Source organism: Hyposmocoma kahamanoa, unplaced genomic scaffold, assembly GCF_003589595.1.
Source record: "Hyposmocoma kahamanoa isolate Upper Pololo Valley unplaced genomic scaffold, ASM358959v1 63, whole genome shotgun sequence".
NCBI lineage: Eukaryota > Metazoa > Arthropoda > Insecta > Lepidoptera > Cosmopterigidae > Hyposmocoma > Hyposmocoma kahamanoa.
This window is the reverse complement of record NW_020653851.1, coordinates 15225320-15245762: the sequence shown is the minus strand read 5'-3', so window position 1 is coordinate 15245762 and position 20443 is coordinate 15225320. Positions and strand designations below refer to the sequence as shown.

Sequence of the window (20443 nt, the reverse complement as noted above, 5' to 3'; positions counted from 1 at the left end):
GTCGTGCATCACTAGTGCAATGGTTGTCTTGTGAATCACATGGATCTGTGTCTACTCATACTAAGTTTGTTGCAAAAATATCATCATTACGTATAAACTACTATAAATTTGAAGTTTTTATGTAATCATGATATCTAACTGCCGTAGGCATTAAGTATGCATGTGATTTTGGATTCCCAACAACAACTGCCGAGAATCTGCCTAGTGGCTCACATTTACAAAAGTATATTGCGACTGCTTCGCTGGTTCCGGTGGATATAATTAGTTTAAGACGGACAGTACGATATACGAGCAAGTTTTGGTTGAGCACTTGCGACACACAGTGCGTCGAGATAAGTCCTTAGCTGCAGATTTTTATAGGAGCTCTAACTAATAGTTAGGTAGCTGGCGTGCGTTCGCAGCGCCCTTGGCTGTGGATCTAATAAGTAAATCATTGTGATCAAAACTTGATATTACGTCTTTATTGTTGACACCACAAATCTTCTTGCAGAGTCTTATAGTACTTTCTCTACTGTAGCGTAAATGATATCATTTAAATAAGTAGTTCAACCAGTTCTTACAAGCGTAGATATATATTATCTACGTAATTTGCTTCCAATATGTGAAAACTAATTTGTGATCTACATTTTATGAGAAGAGTGAAATCGTACAATAAATAAGGTTACTTGTTACACTTTCATAATATTTACACATTGTTACATAAAATACGTAAACAATAACACAGATAAGCCTATTTTTTATTAAGTTTCCCTTTCATAAGACCTGTAATATATTATTACCTATATGTACCCTATATTTATTACCCTATACGTACTATATGTTATCTATAACCTTCTTAACTAACCCTAATATATGTTCATTTTCTAAGCTCTTTGTACTTTGCACCCTACTGCACTATCCGTGGTCCTGCTGCACATTGTTTTCCGTTATGCACTTATCGCTTCCTTCCTTTCGTTTACTTTTGGAACATGCTACTTTTACCACATATTCCTTCAGAACGACACAGTGTTACCTACTTTGCATTTGATGTACGCATTATTAGTTGTTTCTCTTTCAACGAGTTCGTGTAAATACTATACGCTAGAATACAATTTGGATATTTACATTCATCGAGTTGCCCGTGTGGCGGCAGTCGAACATTGCATGATTGTGAATCGGAACAAATAGATGTGTGTTGCATGTGTGTATTATCGTAATGAATGTCGTACTTCATCTTTCCGACGGGAGGATGTTTAATATTAAGATAAAGGAACTTGACTCTGGTGGCTGCCGAGGCAGCACCCCTCCGTCGCCCAGAAACGCTCAGTGTTATATAGACCGCCGGCGGCAGAGGTCGGCCGGCACCCTCGGTTCGCGGCTCCCTCGCATGCTCTGTATGGCTCGTACTGGCTGCTCGTCTGCTCTCATATCGCCAAGCATGTACATCTATCATATCTGCAACCTCACTACGGTACTAATATTAACTGCTGAACGGTTACGGCAATAATGAACATATCAAAATAAGTAGGTTTAATTGTTACTCACGTGCAGAGACGACGAAGTCGTTATTTAGTATTTAAGTACGTATTGTTATTAGATTTACAGTCGATCGTGCCTAAAAACGATTGCGCTATAAAATTTTGTAATGTAGGTGTTCGATGTTTCCTATAGTACTGTTGACGGTCCACGTTCAACCTCGACAAATGCGGTGATGTGGAACTGATTCCGAGGTCTTTCGATGTTTTGCACGCGTTTATAAATAACTAATTTAAGTCGCTTATATTCATGTCCAATTTTTTAAGATATTCTTTGTTGTTATTTGCGATATCATTGTGTCAATTAATAACAGTGCAAGCGGCACGCTGTAGTTTAGTCCGCTTGGGAAGGGTCCAGTGTCCGCGCCCGTTCCGCAGCGTGCCTGCCTGTGCCCGTGCTCGCCTGCTCACGATGTCGACTCTACCGCGGTCTATATAACACTCCGCTTGTTTCACCTCTTAGCCTTTACTCTTCAAGTCTACATGAGCAATGTTGCTTTCGTTTTATAGTTGTAATAAAATCGTTGTTACTTACTATTTACTATAATGTCTACTTTTAAATCTTATTTATTGCCTTCTTATTTTATTATAATGTTTAGATACTAATAAATAAGTAATTTTCAATTTTCAATTTCCATGATGAACTAGGCTAGTTATCCATTACTAACAATATGATTATGATTAACTAATGTAAAGAGCTTGATAAAGCTTTATAATGAAGAGTTGTGAATCGAACATGTGGCCACGTAATGTTTCAAACGTATAATTAGTAGCAGTATTATTACTGCCTTGACTGTTACCTATTACAGTTAAGTTTAATAAGTAACACGTCCCTACTTAAAAATTTTCCATGTACTACGTATTCCATCAGTCGTCGTCAAACATGTTATTTATAATGTCCAAATTGTTAGCAAAGATTAGTGCGTGGCCAGAGCTTAATAATTTTAGCATACGAGTATAATTTTAGAGCGTAATCATATCACAAATTGCCAAAAGCATAATCATTAGGAGACATCACGGTTTGTACTCGTCAAGTTCTTATGATTCACTTGCTGAAATTACTTTATTGCTTTAAATAAATAGGTACTAATTGTGCCAAAGCAGTCATACATATGCTTGACAAAACCTATATTGAGTTTTGTTGCAGGGGCCTTTCACTAATTAATCAGTCATTAAACCAATAGACAACAGTAATACATATTGTACGAAAGAACAAAATCTCCTAAACCCGTGTTTTTTTCTTCTTTTATGATAATGGTTTTTCGCAAATAGCATTTAAGCTAAAGGTACAATGACAATGATCAGGTATTCACGACTGAAACGTCCGTGTAAAGAACCCATTTAATTGGTAATAATTTACAAAGCAACTCTCAAATGTTTATCGTTTATATTGTGAATTCAAATAGATATATTACAAATGTGCAACGGAAATAGACCTTGTAATACAATAGCTGTACCTCAGTGCCTAAGACATGGATGAAAATAGCCCCCGGTATATACTTTAAAAAATGCATCGTCATTGCATACAAATAATTGACTTCCATTGCTATAAAAATATTGTAATAATTAGAAAATAGATTTAGCAAAAAAAACTAATGTGATATGAATTACAAATAATATTACAACGTCCTTTATTTTTCAAAGTTTTAATGTAGTTAACTTTAGAGAGACATAAAACACCAAATAGAATCATAAAAATAATACTGTACCTACTTAGATAATTATAAAACATTGTTGGGTATGGATGGGACGTAATTGAAAAGATGGATTAATAACTAATTTCTAAATGTATACTCTAATTTTGCTTACATGATTCAAATGCAACTGCTTGCATACAATTAATTTCGCTAGTTTATGTTCACTTGAAAATAAAAATAAGCCTATTCCACAAACTTAACTTCATAGAATTTTCTACGCAGTGGGGAGTTTCTTTTGATGATACTGTGACTGGACGGACAAGTCGTACGCCTGGTATTAATTTTTATTTATTTATTCATTTACATCAAGCAATTATTATCTATATAATATATATCTTAAGGACTATCTATAGAGTATCTACACAACCAAATAGATGGGACTATCTACACGAATTGAGTCGAATTGCACTTGTCGGCGACGTGTGACAATGACCCGATACCGACTGCAGAATCGCCGATATATAACTCCCTTCGGCGAAATGTCTACTATCACGAAGATTAGGCCACACGCCTGTCCTAAGTAGTCGCTGTGGCACTCAGAGCTTCGCAAAGATCTGAGCATAGATTTACTATATAGGTACCCAAAGATTGGCAATGCAAGTGAAAGAGCGTTAGTATACGCGTATGTTAGACCGAGACAGGTAGACGAAACCACTTCATTAGACGCTATGAGCCTGTATGAACCTAGTGTCAGTTGACAAAGAAACAAATTTCGTATATTGTAAAAAAAATCATAGGTTTTAATGTGTGAAATATGTTAATCGATATCAAAGTCGAGTCAGTGCATGGCGCAACATTATTTAACTATTTCTCATGTGTCTATAATTCTTTGAGGATGGAAAAAAAATAAAGGAAATTATTACACCAGCACGCTTACCTACTAGCTTTTTGAAAAAAGTCTCCGAACCCACCAATGGTACTTTCTTGTTATAAATTTGTGGAATAACCGAAATATCTACCATCTGACTTCAAGCATATTAACAACAATTTAAAACACTGATCTTGTACTCTAGTAGCGCTATTTTACATTGCTAGCTTTACTGAATCTTCGCAGTTAACTCCTATATTACAATATATTTGTACGCGGGAATAGATTATTGTCGCTTTGTTGGAAGATCTTACTTTATAAGAACCAACTAAAGTAGTTGTTAATTAGCCTAATGACAAACATGCTGATAACTATATTTTTATTGTTCTCGTATATATAACTTGTAAATGAAAGTAACCCTGAAGGAGTAAAACCCCGATAAAAATAATTGTAAATAAAATTAATTTTGATAGAACATTAATTTTAAAGAACGATTCTTAGTTGAATCACGTACCGTTGGATATTTTAAATCAATTTTATTGTCTTTAATAAGTATACCTATAAATAAAGATTGTATAGTCGAGAAACTGTTGTGATTGTTATAAAAATATTTGAAGTTGCATTTTCATTAAAATAATTAGAAGTATATTTTCCATAGTGCTGCCAAAGATTATAATAACTAGATGTAGAAATGTTGTTTACATAACAGAATATTTTGAGGTTGTTCGTAAATTTATGAATTGTGTTTTGATGTGGTCGACGAATGTGTATGTGATCTAAGTAAGTCACCAATAAAATGACTTCATACAAAAAGAATCAAGTTTTTTATTGTTAAACCGATTCAAATGATGTATAGCAGGGTCGTTGGTAATATCATCACCCTCACCCACATAAATAAAAATATCCCCATCAGCCTACGCAATAGCGGGCTTTACACATACCCTCAATCGCGCGTGATACAGCAATCGTGTGCGATTGAGCGCGCGTGTAAAGACGTTGGAAGGAAAAGGGAAAGACCGCACGATTGCGCTCATCTGTCAAAGGCGCCAGTTTCACGTAGGCCATCCTGCGCTATTAGCATTTACACGGACGCTCTTTCCTTTGTACCAAAAACGAACACGAGCAATCGCGCGCGAACGAACGTTAGCTTAAAAAAATTCAAACAGGTAATCGCGCACGATGGCGCGTGCAGGCTTTCCCGCACCTGTGACTGTATAAAGGGGGCTATTGATCAATGCGCATGTTTAGTTGAAGAAATATTATTTGCGCCGATGAATGTTATCTCTTGGAACGGCTTATCCGTTACACTTTCACAGACTTTCTATTACAATAGGGTAATGACACCATCTAATGTAATGATGCCATCAACCCTTTTTTCTTCATTTTTCTGAATTCTAGTTTTGAATTATTTAGTTACTCATGAGATCTTTTTTTAACTACTAGGTACTTCGTAAAATACCGATTGCCAACTTTTTGTTACTAATTGAACAAAGTTCGTTCCGTAAAAAGATTACCCAGGTCAGAATTAAGTGCGTAAGTGCTTAAACTAGTTGTTTGCACTATACAGATGGCATGTACTTTACCGAGACGACTCACTCCTGTATCCTATTGTATTCTAGAAATGAAGCGATAATACGAATCGGTGCAAATAATATTTCTACAAGTACACGCGCCGTGACATTACCTGCAGGTATTATGGCACGTTGGAATTATTTACTTCTAGAAACTGACTGCAGGTCAAAAAAGTAGCTCATCGTTCTTACCTTTGATAACATTCCAGTATAATCAAGCTAGACGGATTGATTTTATTCAGGTTGATTTTTTATTTCCGGTAACCGATTTCAATAAAACTTGGCAAACAGATGCAATTCCACGAACTTTTGAAGTCGGTTTTTTTTGTACTAGTACTGAGATTATCTGAGTAGACGCATATTTAAAGTAGACCTATCGGGAAAGTAGACAAAATGGGAAAGTAAACCAAACAGGAAAGTAGACGAAATGGGAAAGAGACGAAACGGGAAAAAAGTGAACCAATCGGGAAACTAGACAAATAGTGGATGTGGACCGATCGGGAAAGTAGACCAATTTTACCGAAGGGAATTTATGGACCGTTGTCTGAATTAAAGATAAAATAAATAAAATCATTTAAAATTTACATTTAAATAACGTTTTCATGTAGATTGGTTAAGGATCTCTATTTTTCACGATTTTTTTTAAATAGATAAAATCAGTAGCAACTGCAGCCCCTTCAGATGTGTTAACACCCGCACCAAAAAAACACTCATGTGTAGTAAGAAAAGAAACAAATAAATCCTATATATTACGTATTTATTTATATTTAGTCAAAGATACAATATATTACATCGTCTGAACTCCACTGCTCTCCCAACACACATATCCATCGTAGCGACTAAGCAAATGATCAGTATGGTAAAATGAGCCGTAGCCCTACACAAAATACAAAATTAAGCATAGTCTTATTATCTAAGTTCCTAACTTTAATGCGGAAGTCAATACTGAGTGTAGTAAATAATACAAAATTTAACCATGGCATGCTGATTAAATGAAAAATTATGCATGTCAGTTACGCATCATTTCCTTGATAACTTTGATATATAAGTTTATAATGAAAATCGTAACGACTAAATGAAAATATTTACAGAAAACAGATAGAAATGTCAAGCATTACTAGTATGAATAAAATACGGTATAGTGAATAATGTTAGAATCACTAAAACCTAAGAATTGCCGAAGATTTTAATTCAAACCTTGATAAACATTGTAATATTCGACTAAAGAATATTTTAAAATACATATAATATTGAATATCGCCAAACCGCGCGTGTGTGTGTGTGTGTATAGTTGTAAAACGCACTGCACTAAGCGACCAGAGCCGATGGAGAATGGAAACTATATAATTGTCTTGAGTTTCATGTAAACAAAAGTCATTCTGAGTCATCATAGTAAATCCAACGCACAAGCTGATAAGGTACAAAATGTTATGACAAAGAAAATTGTCTCTTTTTCAAATTCGCTTAAATCACGCTCTCACTCTAGTCAGTTAGTTCCGTGCTCCGTGACCTGCAGATACTTCCTCCCATTAAACATTATTATTAAGAAAATCTACACCTAGCTAAAGCTAGAGTCTATCTCACAACTGACTATGAGCATATTCGATTTCACTAAGCATAATATACCGACGTACATAACAAATGCAGTGCCAATTCACACCATCATAACTAGGTATTATAATGCACCGATAAAGCCGAAATCGTAATTTGTAATATCGAAGTAAAAAATACATTTTTATGTTATTTATTTAAAATTTAGAATGGTGTAGTCACTAATACAAACTTGTCAAATAACTACGTAATATTTCTCGTAAATATAATGAAAAATACAATTCGCACACAATCGATACTAGCGTTCGTAAAGACCCTTATGCTATATTTATTAGTACTGCTTTAGTGCCTATGTTTAATTTCACACTGACTTTGAGCTGAATAAATCACGTCGCTGTTCCTAGTACACTATTAGACCTCAGCATAGAATATTTAATCGTAAATACAATAAAGTGTAGACATTCATTATAGCAGACAGTTATTACAACCTATTTGGCATCTTTGTGGACGAAAATGTCGACTCATAAGCGGTATAAATAAACCTTTGTGCTTCTCCACAGTATAGAAGCTTGAAATTTTAATTCATAGACTCCAAAATAAAGTGATCGTATAAAAAGTTTACAAAAAAGCATTTAGAAACAGAAGCAGTAGAAAACTAGGCCCCACTTACAATAATAAATGCTTTGTCATGGAAAAAATCTTCTAAATAAATAAATATTATGTATAAAATTAATCTCATTACGCCCAGTTTTGTTTCGAATCGAAGGCCACAACGCGTCATTTATGAAAAGATACAATGCTATAGTATTACATAAGGTAGTCTTCAAAAATCGTTGTTTCATTATGCTACGACATACACCTATAGCACACGCAATAAGTGCGAAGCCATAGCCTAATTAGAGTACTATCCCGGATGCAACACTCTTAAAAGACCAATCTGAAAACCACAAAACTATCTTATTGCATTGCCAACAAAAAACAATAAATTTAAGAATTTTGTATTATTAAAGTTAAAATAATTAAAAGTTATGTCCGACTTGACAAAATCTATGTGCTACGTATATTTCGTTTATGTACAACATAATAAATATAGCATACAAAAATTAATACGTATGTTCATATCTTCTATTAGTATAAAACACAAGAAATTTAATTGTGTACCACTATTATACAATTGTTAGTTTTATTTAAGAAACTAAATATCATGACAAACATTCCAAGCGAGAATAAGCTTGACGAAAGATGAAACAAGTAAAGACATTAAAAAATCGGATCAAATAACTCGCAAATGTAGTAGACAGTAGCGAAGCGAAACTCGTCACAACATCGAAAATGGCACTATTCCCCAGATTTTGGTAATCAAAATAATTAAAACAATAATAATTCTCTCGGAAAAATCTCAAAATTCATGCCAGTTATACAATGACAAAAAATACAATGCAGAGCCCATGCTCCTCAATAAATTTCGAATGTTACGATATGTACAGTTCTAAGAACTCACAGGGTGTATGCGCTAGTCTTCCAAAATCGATTAAAATTATTAAATTCTTTTGCATGAAAAATGTACTGAACAAGTCAATAAAATAAAAACTCGAAATTTACATCGAAGTAACACTGATGCTCGGTTAACTTCTATGAGAAGTTCGCCAGCAAATCGTAGACGGCCGCACTGCGAGAACGCTGGTTTATTGATTAAAGGGCTACATTGAGAATGAGATGAAAACCAATCGGGCGGGGGCGCAGTGCGGCGGGCGTCGTCGGGCGGGTTAGTCACGCGTCAAGTACGGTGGGTGCGAGGCCTACACGACACATCGCAAGTTTAGAACAAACCTTTCTTTTTCTTGTCCTTCTTGTCTTTGCCGTCTACCGTCCTGAAAAGTGAGAACAATTTAAAAAAAATTACACGAACGTATAGCATATTTATCTGAATCGTGTTAGACGAATACTTTACACCATATTCACCAAGATCAAAACTTTTTAGCCCATCGCCGTACACGGACCTCTTCCAGAAATGGCCAGAATCGCCATCCATCAGAGGCTAGGCACCAATGGGCAGACGGGATGTCAATGTGTGGTTTAAAGATACTACGCCGGCATCACGGGCGAGAATGCCGTGATATAAAATTGTGAGCGAATAGGTTTCAAACTCTAAGACCATAATACATAATATGTGAAATGATTCAGACCCCGACAATATTATTCGTATGAACACGTAAACACTCAGTGTACACTTAAATGAGAATATAATTCAAATTTAGCGCTATACATTCTATACGACCATAGGGTATCTAGAAAAATACTTTAAAAAATCAAGTTTGCGTTTTTCATACGAAGCTGAGGCCATATTTCTTTGGGCCTGAAGCATGGTATAATAATGTTTATTTATAGCATTCCATTTTGATTTCATAATCATACTCCCACAATCGAGATACCAATCCGCGATAATGGTATAAAAATATTAATACGTAAATATTGCATTTAAAAGAAGTTTACTTCAATATAGCACGAGAACACTGACGGATTCCTTAATTTTTTCAAAGCATGTTTAAAACCTGTAGGTTCAACTAAAATAATAATGTGACGACGTTATTATTTTACTTGCGTTAATACGTTCCGAACGAAAAGTAGGCATTAACGCACCGAACCACAGAACAATAATGAATGAACAATGAAAACAGTAGAAGTTATAGTTTGCGTGACACATGTGTCAACAGTTCGCGGAGCTCTGCAAACTTGAGCACATTCCGCCATTTTCGTTTTGTACGTTGTAATCGTGTCAATTAACACTCGCAAAAACTCGAAAATCGCTAAAAAAAATGCCTTATTTTGTTACTTTGGAGTGCAAAAATTATAGTCGCAGTTGTAATAATATCCATGGTAGTGTTTCATATGATATGCCAGCAGGGTAAAGTTTCAATTATATTAACAGTCCAGAATTTGTTATTTTTTCTAAAATTGAAACTATGACCAATCATTATCAAGAATTTATAGTGTCGAATTATGAATGTGTGAGTTTTGGCGACTACGGCTCTGATAGTAATCGAGGCTTAAGCAGGGCACCGTCCCTCGCTCAGTTACGCGATAAGTGCCTACCACTGAGTACGCCGACGTCAATGCAAGCGCTCATACAAATATTTCATTTATGAGCATTCGGCTTCGCACTACTGCACACAACGGGCAACGTTATTTTCACCTATCTGAGCGCATACTTAGGTTTCTTTTTCTTCGTAGTGAGCGCCTGGTGTCATTACTAGTCATTAGTCAGATTTAGTAGGCTATCTATAGCGTAGGTATTTTCGATTTTGTATGAGAGTGATGTATCTGTTACGTAGTAACTATTAAGTAATCTGTGGCTAATGGCGCTTCTTCAAGGCGTTCTTTTTTATCTCACACTAAACTTAGCCCCGCACTATGGAAACCCTGTGTCCCACACACATAGAAACTCACAAATTACATCCTAACTCACGAGAGAAATAAATGTAGGCCACACAAATATTTCATGCCATATTCCGCCCGGGAATCGAACCTGGGACCTCTGCGTGGCATGGTAACCGTTCGGCCACAGGGGCAATTATGTATGTATGAGAGTGATGTATCTGTTAGGCTCAATTTATATTGCGGCGGAACGGAATGGAAGCGAATGTTTGTAACGATGTTGTACATAGCGTAATGAACTTTAAGGTCAATTGCGTAACGTACAAAGCAGATACGAGCCAAAAATCATGTCACGAATTCTCGCGCATGCTCATGATTGAGAAGTGGCGCGAAGGCAGGCGCAGTGTGACGTCAAACGTCGACGAATACCACAGTCTCAATACGCGCGGCTTCTCGCGCAGCGAGGCGAAATTGACGCTTCCGTATCACTCCGTTTCGTCGCAATGTAAATTGAGCCTTACGTGGTAAATATTAAGTAATGTGTGGCTTAAGGCACCGTGCGCCGACCAGGCGGGAGTTGCCCTACTCGTGTTGCTATAGTGCGAGTGCGGCGCTGGTACTGACTCTTTGCTGTTGGCCTCGAGCGAGCGGCGGCGCAGGTCGTCGAGCGAGAGGCCGGTGTCGCGCTCCCAGGCGGTGCGCTCGGCGTCGAGGGCGCGCTGCCGCTCCTCCAGCTCGCGCGCCTGCGCCTCGAGCGCGCGCCGCGTGGCCTCGTGCCGCCGCGCCAGCTCCGTCTCCGACTCCTTCAGCTTCGCGCGCTTCTCGCGCACCTTCATCTCGAACACCTGCAACCGATTACAAATCGTCGCCTTACTTTCTCAAACTCATACCTTGAAGCGCAAACTTACTGAAGTGCAAATAATCTCACTACTGAGTACTAAAAAAACGACCTCAAAGAGGTGGAATATTTTGTTCACATTTAAATGGGCCGCAACTAAAGTACTCTTTCCACCAAAAAAAAAAAAAAAGAATCATCAAAATCGGTTCACAAATGTGTGCTACCGCGTAACATACAAAGAAAAAACAGTCCAATTGAGAACCTCCTCTTTTTTTAAGTCGGTTTAAATTTATATATGGATGGGAAATTTAAAATAAATAGGAAGTTTTGCCATCTCCTGAATCAGTCTTTATAAGATACGAGTTTGAGAAAGTGAGGCATCGTTTAGTCAATCGTAGGTAGTTAATCGCTCCATATAGACCTTTTGTAACAAACAAAACATCACATTTTTGACGTAACTTCATTTATGTCATTCTTCCATGAGGGGTGCGATTTGACACCCATAGACGAATTGAGTTAAACCGGATACTCACTAGCGAGCTGTGACTGTAACCGTTGTATGTTGTGTTACAAAAAATCATAATGTGTACGTGGTTCGGGAGCCGACGATAAGCAGTATGGCCAGCACGATAAGACGCGACTTGCGCGAGAGCGACATAAAGTAAAAGAAGAGAGATCTCTATGCGAGAATAGCAGTATCTCGCGCTTTATGTCGCTCCCTATCGTGCTAGGCCTACAGGAACTCATTTTAGCGAGTGAAGACTGTTTCACGCGTAGACACTTGGACCTGGTTACTATAAATGTTACAGTTACAGCTCGCTAATGAGTACCCGCCTTTAGGCGTCAGACGTGACGACCTAAAAGCCCGATCACCCGCGACAATCAGCTACCACTACGTTCATCCTGTGTTTGTTCATCCATTAGCCAGAGTATTCAAACGAAATCGATGTAGAAAATTCATTTCTCAAAATAGTTATACCGGGAACCGAACCCAACCTGCTCATCTAGCGCCAGCAGTGTTAACCGATGGGCCACCGAGATTCGCAATTACTTGTTTAATACTATTCAACATAACCCACATACATCAACTCGACCCGAGTGTGTATGCTATAACGGTACTATTGAAATTTATTATCAACACTGAGTAAACTATGTTCAGATCCATCTATTCTACGCTTATATTTGCATTGTAATGTGTGAAAATCCCAATCGTGGCCGTTACCTTTTCCATTTCACTTTCCATGTTCTTCATTTTAAGATCGTGTTCTCTCTTTTCCTCTTCCATCTGAGCCAAAGGATTCCTGAAAATAATAATGATACATTTTAAACCGTACACAACATTTATTAAAAAAAAGTACACAGAAAAGTATAATTTTCTCCGCCTACAAAAAATTGAAACTTTATTCAAAACAGTTGCAGGTATAACAACGAGTATTTTAATAATTCTACTGAAAGCCTAAACAAATCATGCAAAATAATAATGCTTAAATTCTCATAAGAAACCTCACGTTTTTATACTTTTACTTCAACTTAATAAAATACACTATCTATAGAACTTTTCGCAATTTAATTCATACATAAGGCGTAATATGAGGTTAAGTCAAATGGAACACAAAATTACTTCATAATTTATTGAAACGATACGAAAACTAGAAGCTGAACACTGCTAACACAAAAAGCAAGGTACACCCAACACCTTAAAAAGGACAAGTGAATTGAAATAATTATGGGAAAATTACTTCATTGTTTTCATTCATTGTTACTATTGTATAAGCGAGGAGAGCCAACCAATGCATTATAGTGTTATGTGCTATAAAGCACCCAGGTAACAAAATTTACCAAATTTCAAAGATATCAAGAGCGGTATTATTAAAAATATAGGCAGGATAATGCTTGAGACAACATACAAAATGTTTTTTTTAAATGGGACAGTGTGGAGAAATCCGAAACCATACAAGGAAACTGTTTTAGGAACCATTAAGTCTTTTTTTTTTGTGAAAACAATTTTGGCATAAGTTAATTTTTTGGTCAAGCGTGAATTGTCCAAATGAACAAAATCTTTTTTTGTGCTGATCAACTCAGTTTCTTATTAGGATGACTTCATTGTATCGGAAGAAAAAAATTGGGAAACAGAAGTTGGTCAAATTATTATTTTTTTAATTCATATATATTCATATATATATTATACATATATATATATTATATATATTTATATACATTATGGCACATTAGCAACTATATAATCACCAAATTAAAAAGCATTCAAAACAATTATCAGAGCTATTGAATACCTCAGAATTTTTTCCAAAGAAAATTGAAACTGCCAATCCGCGCTTTAAAAACGTTTTTTGAGAGGGTCAATAGTAGACGTTTTTAATATTCAAACTATATTTTCGAATACAGGGGAAAGAGTGTAGGGCGTGCGAAAACGTGTAACTTGTAAAGAATAACGAAGACGTCACGTGCGACGGGACTTACCACACGGTCATGAAACTGTTCATCAGTCCTTGCGGGTACAAACTGAACACCAACACAACCAGAGTTAATGTACTATCGAATTTAATTGCGTCTCATCAGTGAGAGATGAAAATCGTTTACGTTTCATAAAACTTTACAAACCTTGTATTTATTGACGAACTAAAAAGCGCATAGAGGTTTGGATGACTAACGAACGTCGTCAGATACATAATTGACCTCCGAACACCATGACTGGACTGGTATTTTAATAAAGTTTACTTGTTCGTTTTATTGGCTACAAAGTGCCAGATAAATGGTTTATTTATCTGCCACTTAACAGTAATAATATGAAATGTGAACGTTCTTCGGCCCAGCAGATAAGACGAAACTTGTCGACTGTACAAACGTGACAGTGTTCGCCCATATATTCTCGAAGGTGGCATTATTAACTTTTCATAATATCCATTGTAGTTTCATGAACTTCTGTTTAGGATCAGCGCCATCTACCCATATTAGGAAGCGTTCATTTATTGATTAGTTTGTAGACACAATGCCATCTATCGACTCGCATATTTGTCGAAGTTCAGAAAATAATTTTACCTCATGACCAATATTTGAATAATATTACAAGGAAAAAAAGACTTCTTCTGTTTCATATTAAAGAGGAATTAATTGATATTTATGACCATTTACATAATATGTTACATATGATGGATGCCCGTTCTATAGAATTGCGTTTTGTTGGAAATTTTATTAAATACCACACATGGAACCAAATACAGTCGTAACTAAAAGTGATGGAATTGAGAAAACACGATTTGAAAGTTCAAATCGAATGAACCGATAAATTTATATTCTCGTTTATAAGTGGATAACTAAGTATTATGTATAAATAAAAATAATCCCATTATGCGCAATAAGAACTTTTCACTACGACCCATCCGTAGAACCAAGAGCTATGTGCAGATTGCTTATCATCAGGACATTGTACATTTCGTTCGCTGTTCTTAGCTGTGGATATCAGATCGATTGTTGTTCGATTTTATATTTCCGAAATGAAATAAGATATAAAAATTCTGAAAATACCTATAGATAGGCGTTATTTTGAATAACGAGATTATATATTTATCGTCTTTTCGCTGTATAATCAAATTACATCGGACTCTGTTGTTCGAGTCGAGTAATTTGTTGCATCTTCGAAATAGAATAATAAAATTTACTTTTATTTAATTTAGCAGCAAGGTTGTTTTCGTAATTATTTAAATCCTTTAATGAAACAACGAATTTTTTATTTAACTTGGAAGATTTCAATTTTAGAAGATTGGAAGAACTCACCGAATGTGAGAAATGCAATCAAAAACAATTTCTATTAATATTGTAGACCTATTAATATTGTGATCAACACTGCAATGACAGAACGTGTGCAACATTGTTTAAAACAGAATAAACACACACTCAGTGCTTTAATGTTATTAATGCCACAGTCGAGGCAAATGAATTGCAAGTTATTATGATCAATGAAATTGTCATGGATCATTTTGAAAATCTTATTCATTGTTAAAATTCTCTTATTTTGAGAGCGATAAAGCCGATGGGTAATATGTAAATTATTTTGAAAATAATCCATGAGACATTAGTATGACAAATGTTCACAATGAGTATTCCATTTCTGCATGCCCAAGCACAGAACATTCAAGTAATCGAGGAATGTCGTATGCGACTATCGGAAAGATCTACCGTAATAAAAAACAAAATTAAAACAATTTTAGCACACAACTGCGATAGTTAGACAAAAAGGCACACAGTTGAAGGTGACCAGACATGCAGCAATGAAATACATACATTGTTAAGAAAAATTATTATAGCATTTTGTTATATTAGATATTATTAGAAGATTTATTAGTCTGGTCACCTTGAATGCGGTGACGGCAGTACATTAAATCAAATATTAGTACATATTGGTACAAAAATTATTTGAACAACCCCGTCTACTCGGGTTGTTAATTCTAATCATGCCTAAGTTAATATGAATCCAAAAATGTCGATGATCAAAACACAATTAAAGGAATGAAATTGTTAAAAAAAATTGACGTACATAGAAACTGACTGGACTGGTCACGTACGTAAAAATTTTTTGAAAATTAGAATAAAGAAAAACAACAAACAAATAACGTGATGTGAACTAAAAATCAGTGCATACTTGTTAGAGTTGATCCTGTGAGGTTTGCCGTCGTGTGTGAGGCCTGACAACTTGCGGCAGCGGTAGTTCTCGTAGTGGACCGAGCTGGTCACATCTTTGAGGTCTTGCAGATGCGTCCTGATTACCATATTACGCAGCGCAATGAAGTCGCAGTGCTCTAAATTTTCAACTGAAAGATACAAGGTTTTGGGTTATTTCTCGAATGTTCCTGAAATCGACTCACTAGCTAAGACAGTTTACACATATTTATTACGTATATGGGCAGTGAGAATTTTACTAAAAATATTACACACATAAATTGATATTTGTTAGAGTTTTCATCTCATATTTATTTCATTTTAAGTTGTATGACCTATATTTGTTATGTGGATTTTATAAAGTAATGAACTGAGATGAAGTTAAATATAGGATATAAATTCTTAATAGTAAAAAAACATGCAACATAGACGTCAACTCCAGAACAGTTGAAATAAAATAATGTCTCTTCATTCTATCGTTTGATCCAATTAACGATCACATCTAGTTCTTAGTTCCCGGAATACACGAGGCTAGTTTTTAAAGCTACGACAGCAAGCTAGTGCTAGTAAACTAGCAAGCTAGTAACTCTGTCCTGGCTTGGCACATGCTAGAACAGTTTACATGATGCCAGTAAATTTTAAGGCAGTATCATTGCTGTGACTGTGGTAACAATACGTCTGTGCATAATAATGAAGAGCTTTCGTAAAACAAACGCTATTTATTACTTGACTTTTATGTCGATTATTTATAATTTGCCATATATTTTTTGTAATGCTGAATCATGCAGAGATTTAGCTTTATACTACGGAATAATGGCGTTACATAGAAATTCCTCTTTACGGTACAATTGCATTAATTTTGAATTAATTACGGTACTCAGTTTCGGCATGTAAACTGTCACATAAACACGTGGTCAGCGGTCGGGAAAACAAAATGTGTCGTCACTGCATACCATCCGATCGGATACTATCTTCGCCGACCACGCGAAGCTAGTACACAAGACAGGATAGTAAAATCAGTGGTGGGGGAAGCTAGTAGCGCAAATAATAGAACCTCATCCCATTAAACTATCCTAGCTAGAGACGCTACCTTACTATCTTCCTCACTAGCTTACTAGCCTAGAAATTAAGCTGGTTCTGTATATACGACGCCAGAGTTACTAGCTTACTAGCACTAGCTTGCTGTCCTAGCCTTAAAAAATAGCCTCGTGTATTCCGAGCATAAGCGTGGGTGACAAATAGTAATGTTTAACACTCCCACGTATCAATAAACTAACAAAATATATGAATTGGCACATCCGTAGTGCGTAGTATCCTAGTTCTGACGATAAGCACTGTTATAGTACTGTCAAGTGGGTATAAATTGTACATGTGTGAACATATCACAACAATAGTAGTTTATGTGACTGTTACATAATGAAAGGCATTAAGATACGAGTGCGGGTTTATGAAACTAGCCGACAGGCGAGTTTCATGAAAACATCACACGAGTGTTTTAATGCCTAATTATGTAGTTAGATACACTGGTTTATCTATACCTTAGACTATGGAAACTAAAGGACATGTTACGTTGACATATATAAATCAGACGTTATATGTATATGATGCATTTCGACTTCGAAAACATAAACATATTATTGTCTTTGTTTAACTATTACGTGCCGTCTTAAGCCAAAAGAGATAGCATTACATTGGTCTGTGTCAAACACGGGAATCGAAAATTCGTAACGTCATTTTAAATGCCAACCGTGGCCATTTCAAGTACATGAGGTACATGATACCGTTGTCAAAGGGAAGTACATCAAATGTCAAAACAAATGTTTTTCCAAATGTATTATTGAATTATTCACATGTATTATAATTAAATTGGACAAAAATATTGACAGTGAGAATAATTAGGTATTAATAAAAATGCGACGTTGCAGCATTAAAGGATGCGGCTTTAGAAAAACTGCAAATCAATCGAATGTTACATTGCACAGGCATGTGTTATTTTTTTGTCTATAAATCACACAATAGCCCGAATATTTTATGTAATTAGACTTATTTAAGTAGTTTATTTATAAATCTTGCCAAATTTTGCTTTTGTTACTTTAGATTGCCTGTTTGTTTGTATATTTTGATGATTGTTGTTAACGATTATTTTGAGATAGTGTTGATCTTGTAAGCATACATATTATCGATATTCTGTTATTAAAACAATTCACTATGAGGTTTTTATTGTTTTATTATTATTATTTCAAGTTTTCCTACAAATGAAAAAAGGAAGAAAGAATGGTTGGAAATCATAGGACTGCGGAATATAAACGTTGGATCAAAGACCATCTTCATTTGTTCGCTTCATTTTGAAGAGTCAAATTTTAACAGAACTTTAAATGTAACTAGATTACATGACAATGCTATTCCATCATTAGGTTTATTGGTAAATAATTTTATGTTCAATTTAGATTAAACAAGACTCATTTACTAGCTATTCTCAGTTCCTGAAAACAGAAAAATTTTTCCCAATGACAACTCTAACTATTAAATATGACTATTTTTTTAAAGCCTGCAATACAATGACAACATACCAACGTATAGACAGCCTATTTGCCTTGCCTTGCCTTGTTCGGTGTCACTCGCCTAGCTGACCGAGTGAAGGCGAGCGCCAACGTGTATAGAGTTCATTCGGCTTATCACAAACCAAAGGCGCTCGACCAATAGCGTTCACACGTTAGTCCGTCCGCATATGAAATGCATACTGGTTTTATAACTCTATTAAAAAAAAATCAAAACACAAAATAAAGAAGTATATATTATATATCAACAAAATGTCATGTTGTTCTGTTTCTGGAATAATCAGCATCCACCACGTTCGTTTTTGTCCTTTCTTTTTTGCAACTTTATTGCGGGGATTTTATCGTGGGGAAAAGCTAGTACATGATAATTGTTGATTTCCGATAATTGATTTTTACAACTATTTCCAATATTTCTGTGTTAAAATTGCTTGATAGATTCATTTGCTTAAGAAAGCCCGGGAATTAACGGGAATACTAGAATCCGCAGAAACCTGAATAGACTTGTACTTGACGGTTAGTTAAAAGACGTTATGTAAATATGTACTAAAATGTAGGTTAAAGGCGTACCTCTTAAAGTAATTTTTATATTTTATTTAGTAAGTACAATTAATACTACGTAATGTTAAATACAAGTAAAGTAGGTATAATTAAGCAAGAATGCGCATGTCGCCAACAAACTGCACAGCAGTTTGGTGACTTTTACTAAATAAGTTACCAGTTGTAATGTTGAAAATAAATTTTTTTTGAAGTTTAAAAATGTGTGTTGACATTTATAATAATATACCACTCGAGATTAAATTATCAGACTTGTGTTTGTTTAGGCATACTTTGGTTACAGTAAACTAAAGAAACAAAAATTCAAGCCATACATTTGCATGTCGATAATGACTTATCGATAGATTATGGTACAACACTAAAGAAATCCGCCATTTGTAACTTTCAAATTTTGGTAATATGCACGTTGATTCTGTACTTAGGGCAGCTCCTTTCTTTTATTTTTTTCCATCCTCTAAGATCTATACACATATTATAAGCTCTCTATGATGTTTTCAGGAAGCGCATGTCATGACTGGCGAAATGGCGGCAAATAAAAACTTTTCTCGCGCAAGTCAGACAGCCGTAGTTTTCATTTAATTCATAGACAATCTAGAGTCGGCCCCAATTATCATTCGATATCAAGTAACGTGTGTAATTGGTCAAAATTGTTTACTATTGACATTTCATTTCGAATAAAACTTCATCTCGACTGATAATAGAATTGAGGTCAAATCAAATTGTTCCGTTTTTCAGAGATGTTCGAAATTTGAATATAATAATAACATCGTATTCGACTGTTCAAGTGACCCGCTCGATTGCGAATTTGATGTTACGAAGCCAATAATTTTGTGCGTTAAAGTACAATTCACAAAGATTGAGTTATAAAAAAGTCTTGAAAAAATCTTGTACAAATTGAAGAAAAAAAATTTAGAGCCGATCTGGTTAAAAAAATCATAACTCGAAAACTACGAAAAATCGCGGAACAAACATGGAGGTGATTCGGATACCCCTCAATACGAGCCACCTAATTTTTTTTTTTTGACGTCCCATCTCGACCGCCCTGTATACCAAATATTATTAAAAATGAAACAATGGAAAAAAATGCAAATTAGAAATAGTGAACGTGTACTTGATAATAAATAAACGTCTGTTTTTTATAAAGCAAAACTGTCTTGTTTGGGCATGCACAAATCGTAAAATATTTTTGGACAGAATAACCCATCGTATATGAAACAAAGTTAAGTCAATAGAACATGATTGACATTATTATATCCACATACCACCGTCGCAGCCTTATTAAAACGCGGTAGCAGTCGAGTC

General features: G+C 35.4%; 1 protein-coding gene across 5 annotated transcripts in view; it reads right to left on the bottom strand.

Moving 5' to 3' along the window:
• Positions 1–6414: 6414 nt before the first annotated feature.
• Positions 6415–20443, bottom strand: part of LOC113230409 (septin-7) — a 56306-nt gene continuing 42277 nt past the window's right edge. For 3 of the 5 annotated variants that reach the window (XM_026464323.1, XM_026464322.1, XM_026464320.1), the window contains 6 exons: positions 16012–16180; positions 13833–13874; positions 12577–12655; positions 11141–11361; positions 8972–9012; positions 6415–8078 (listed from right to left, as the gene is read on the bottom strand). In XM_026464323.1, the coding sequence (XP_026320108.1) occupies positions 8038–8078; positions 8972–9012; positions 11141–11361; positions 12577–12655; positions 13833–13874; positions 16012–16180 (593 nt within the window). In that variant the 3' untranslated portion in view covers positions 6415–8037. The remainder of the gene's footprint in view (positions 8079–8971; positions 9013–11140; positions 11362–12576; positions 12656–13832; positions 13875–16011; positions 16181–20443) is intronic. The other 2 variants (XM_026464324.1, XM_026464321.1) reach the window with 2 other exon arrangements.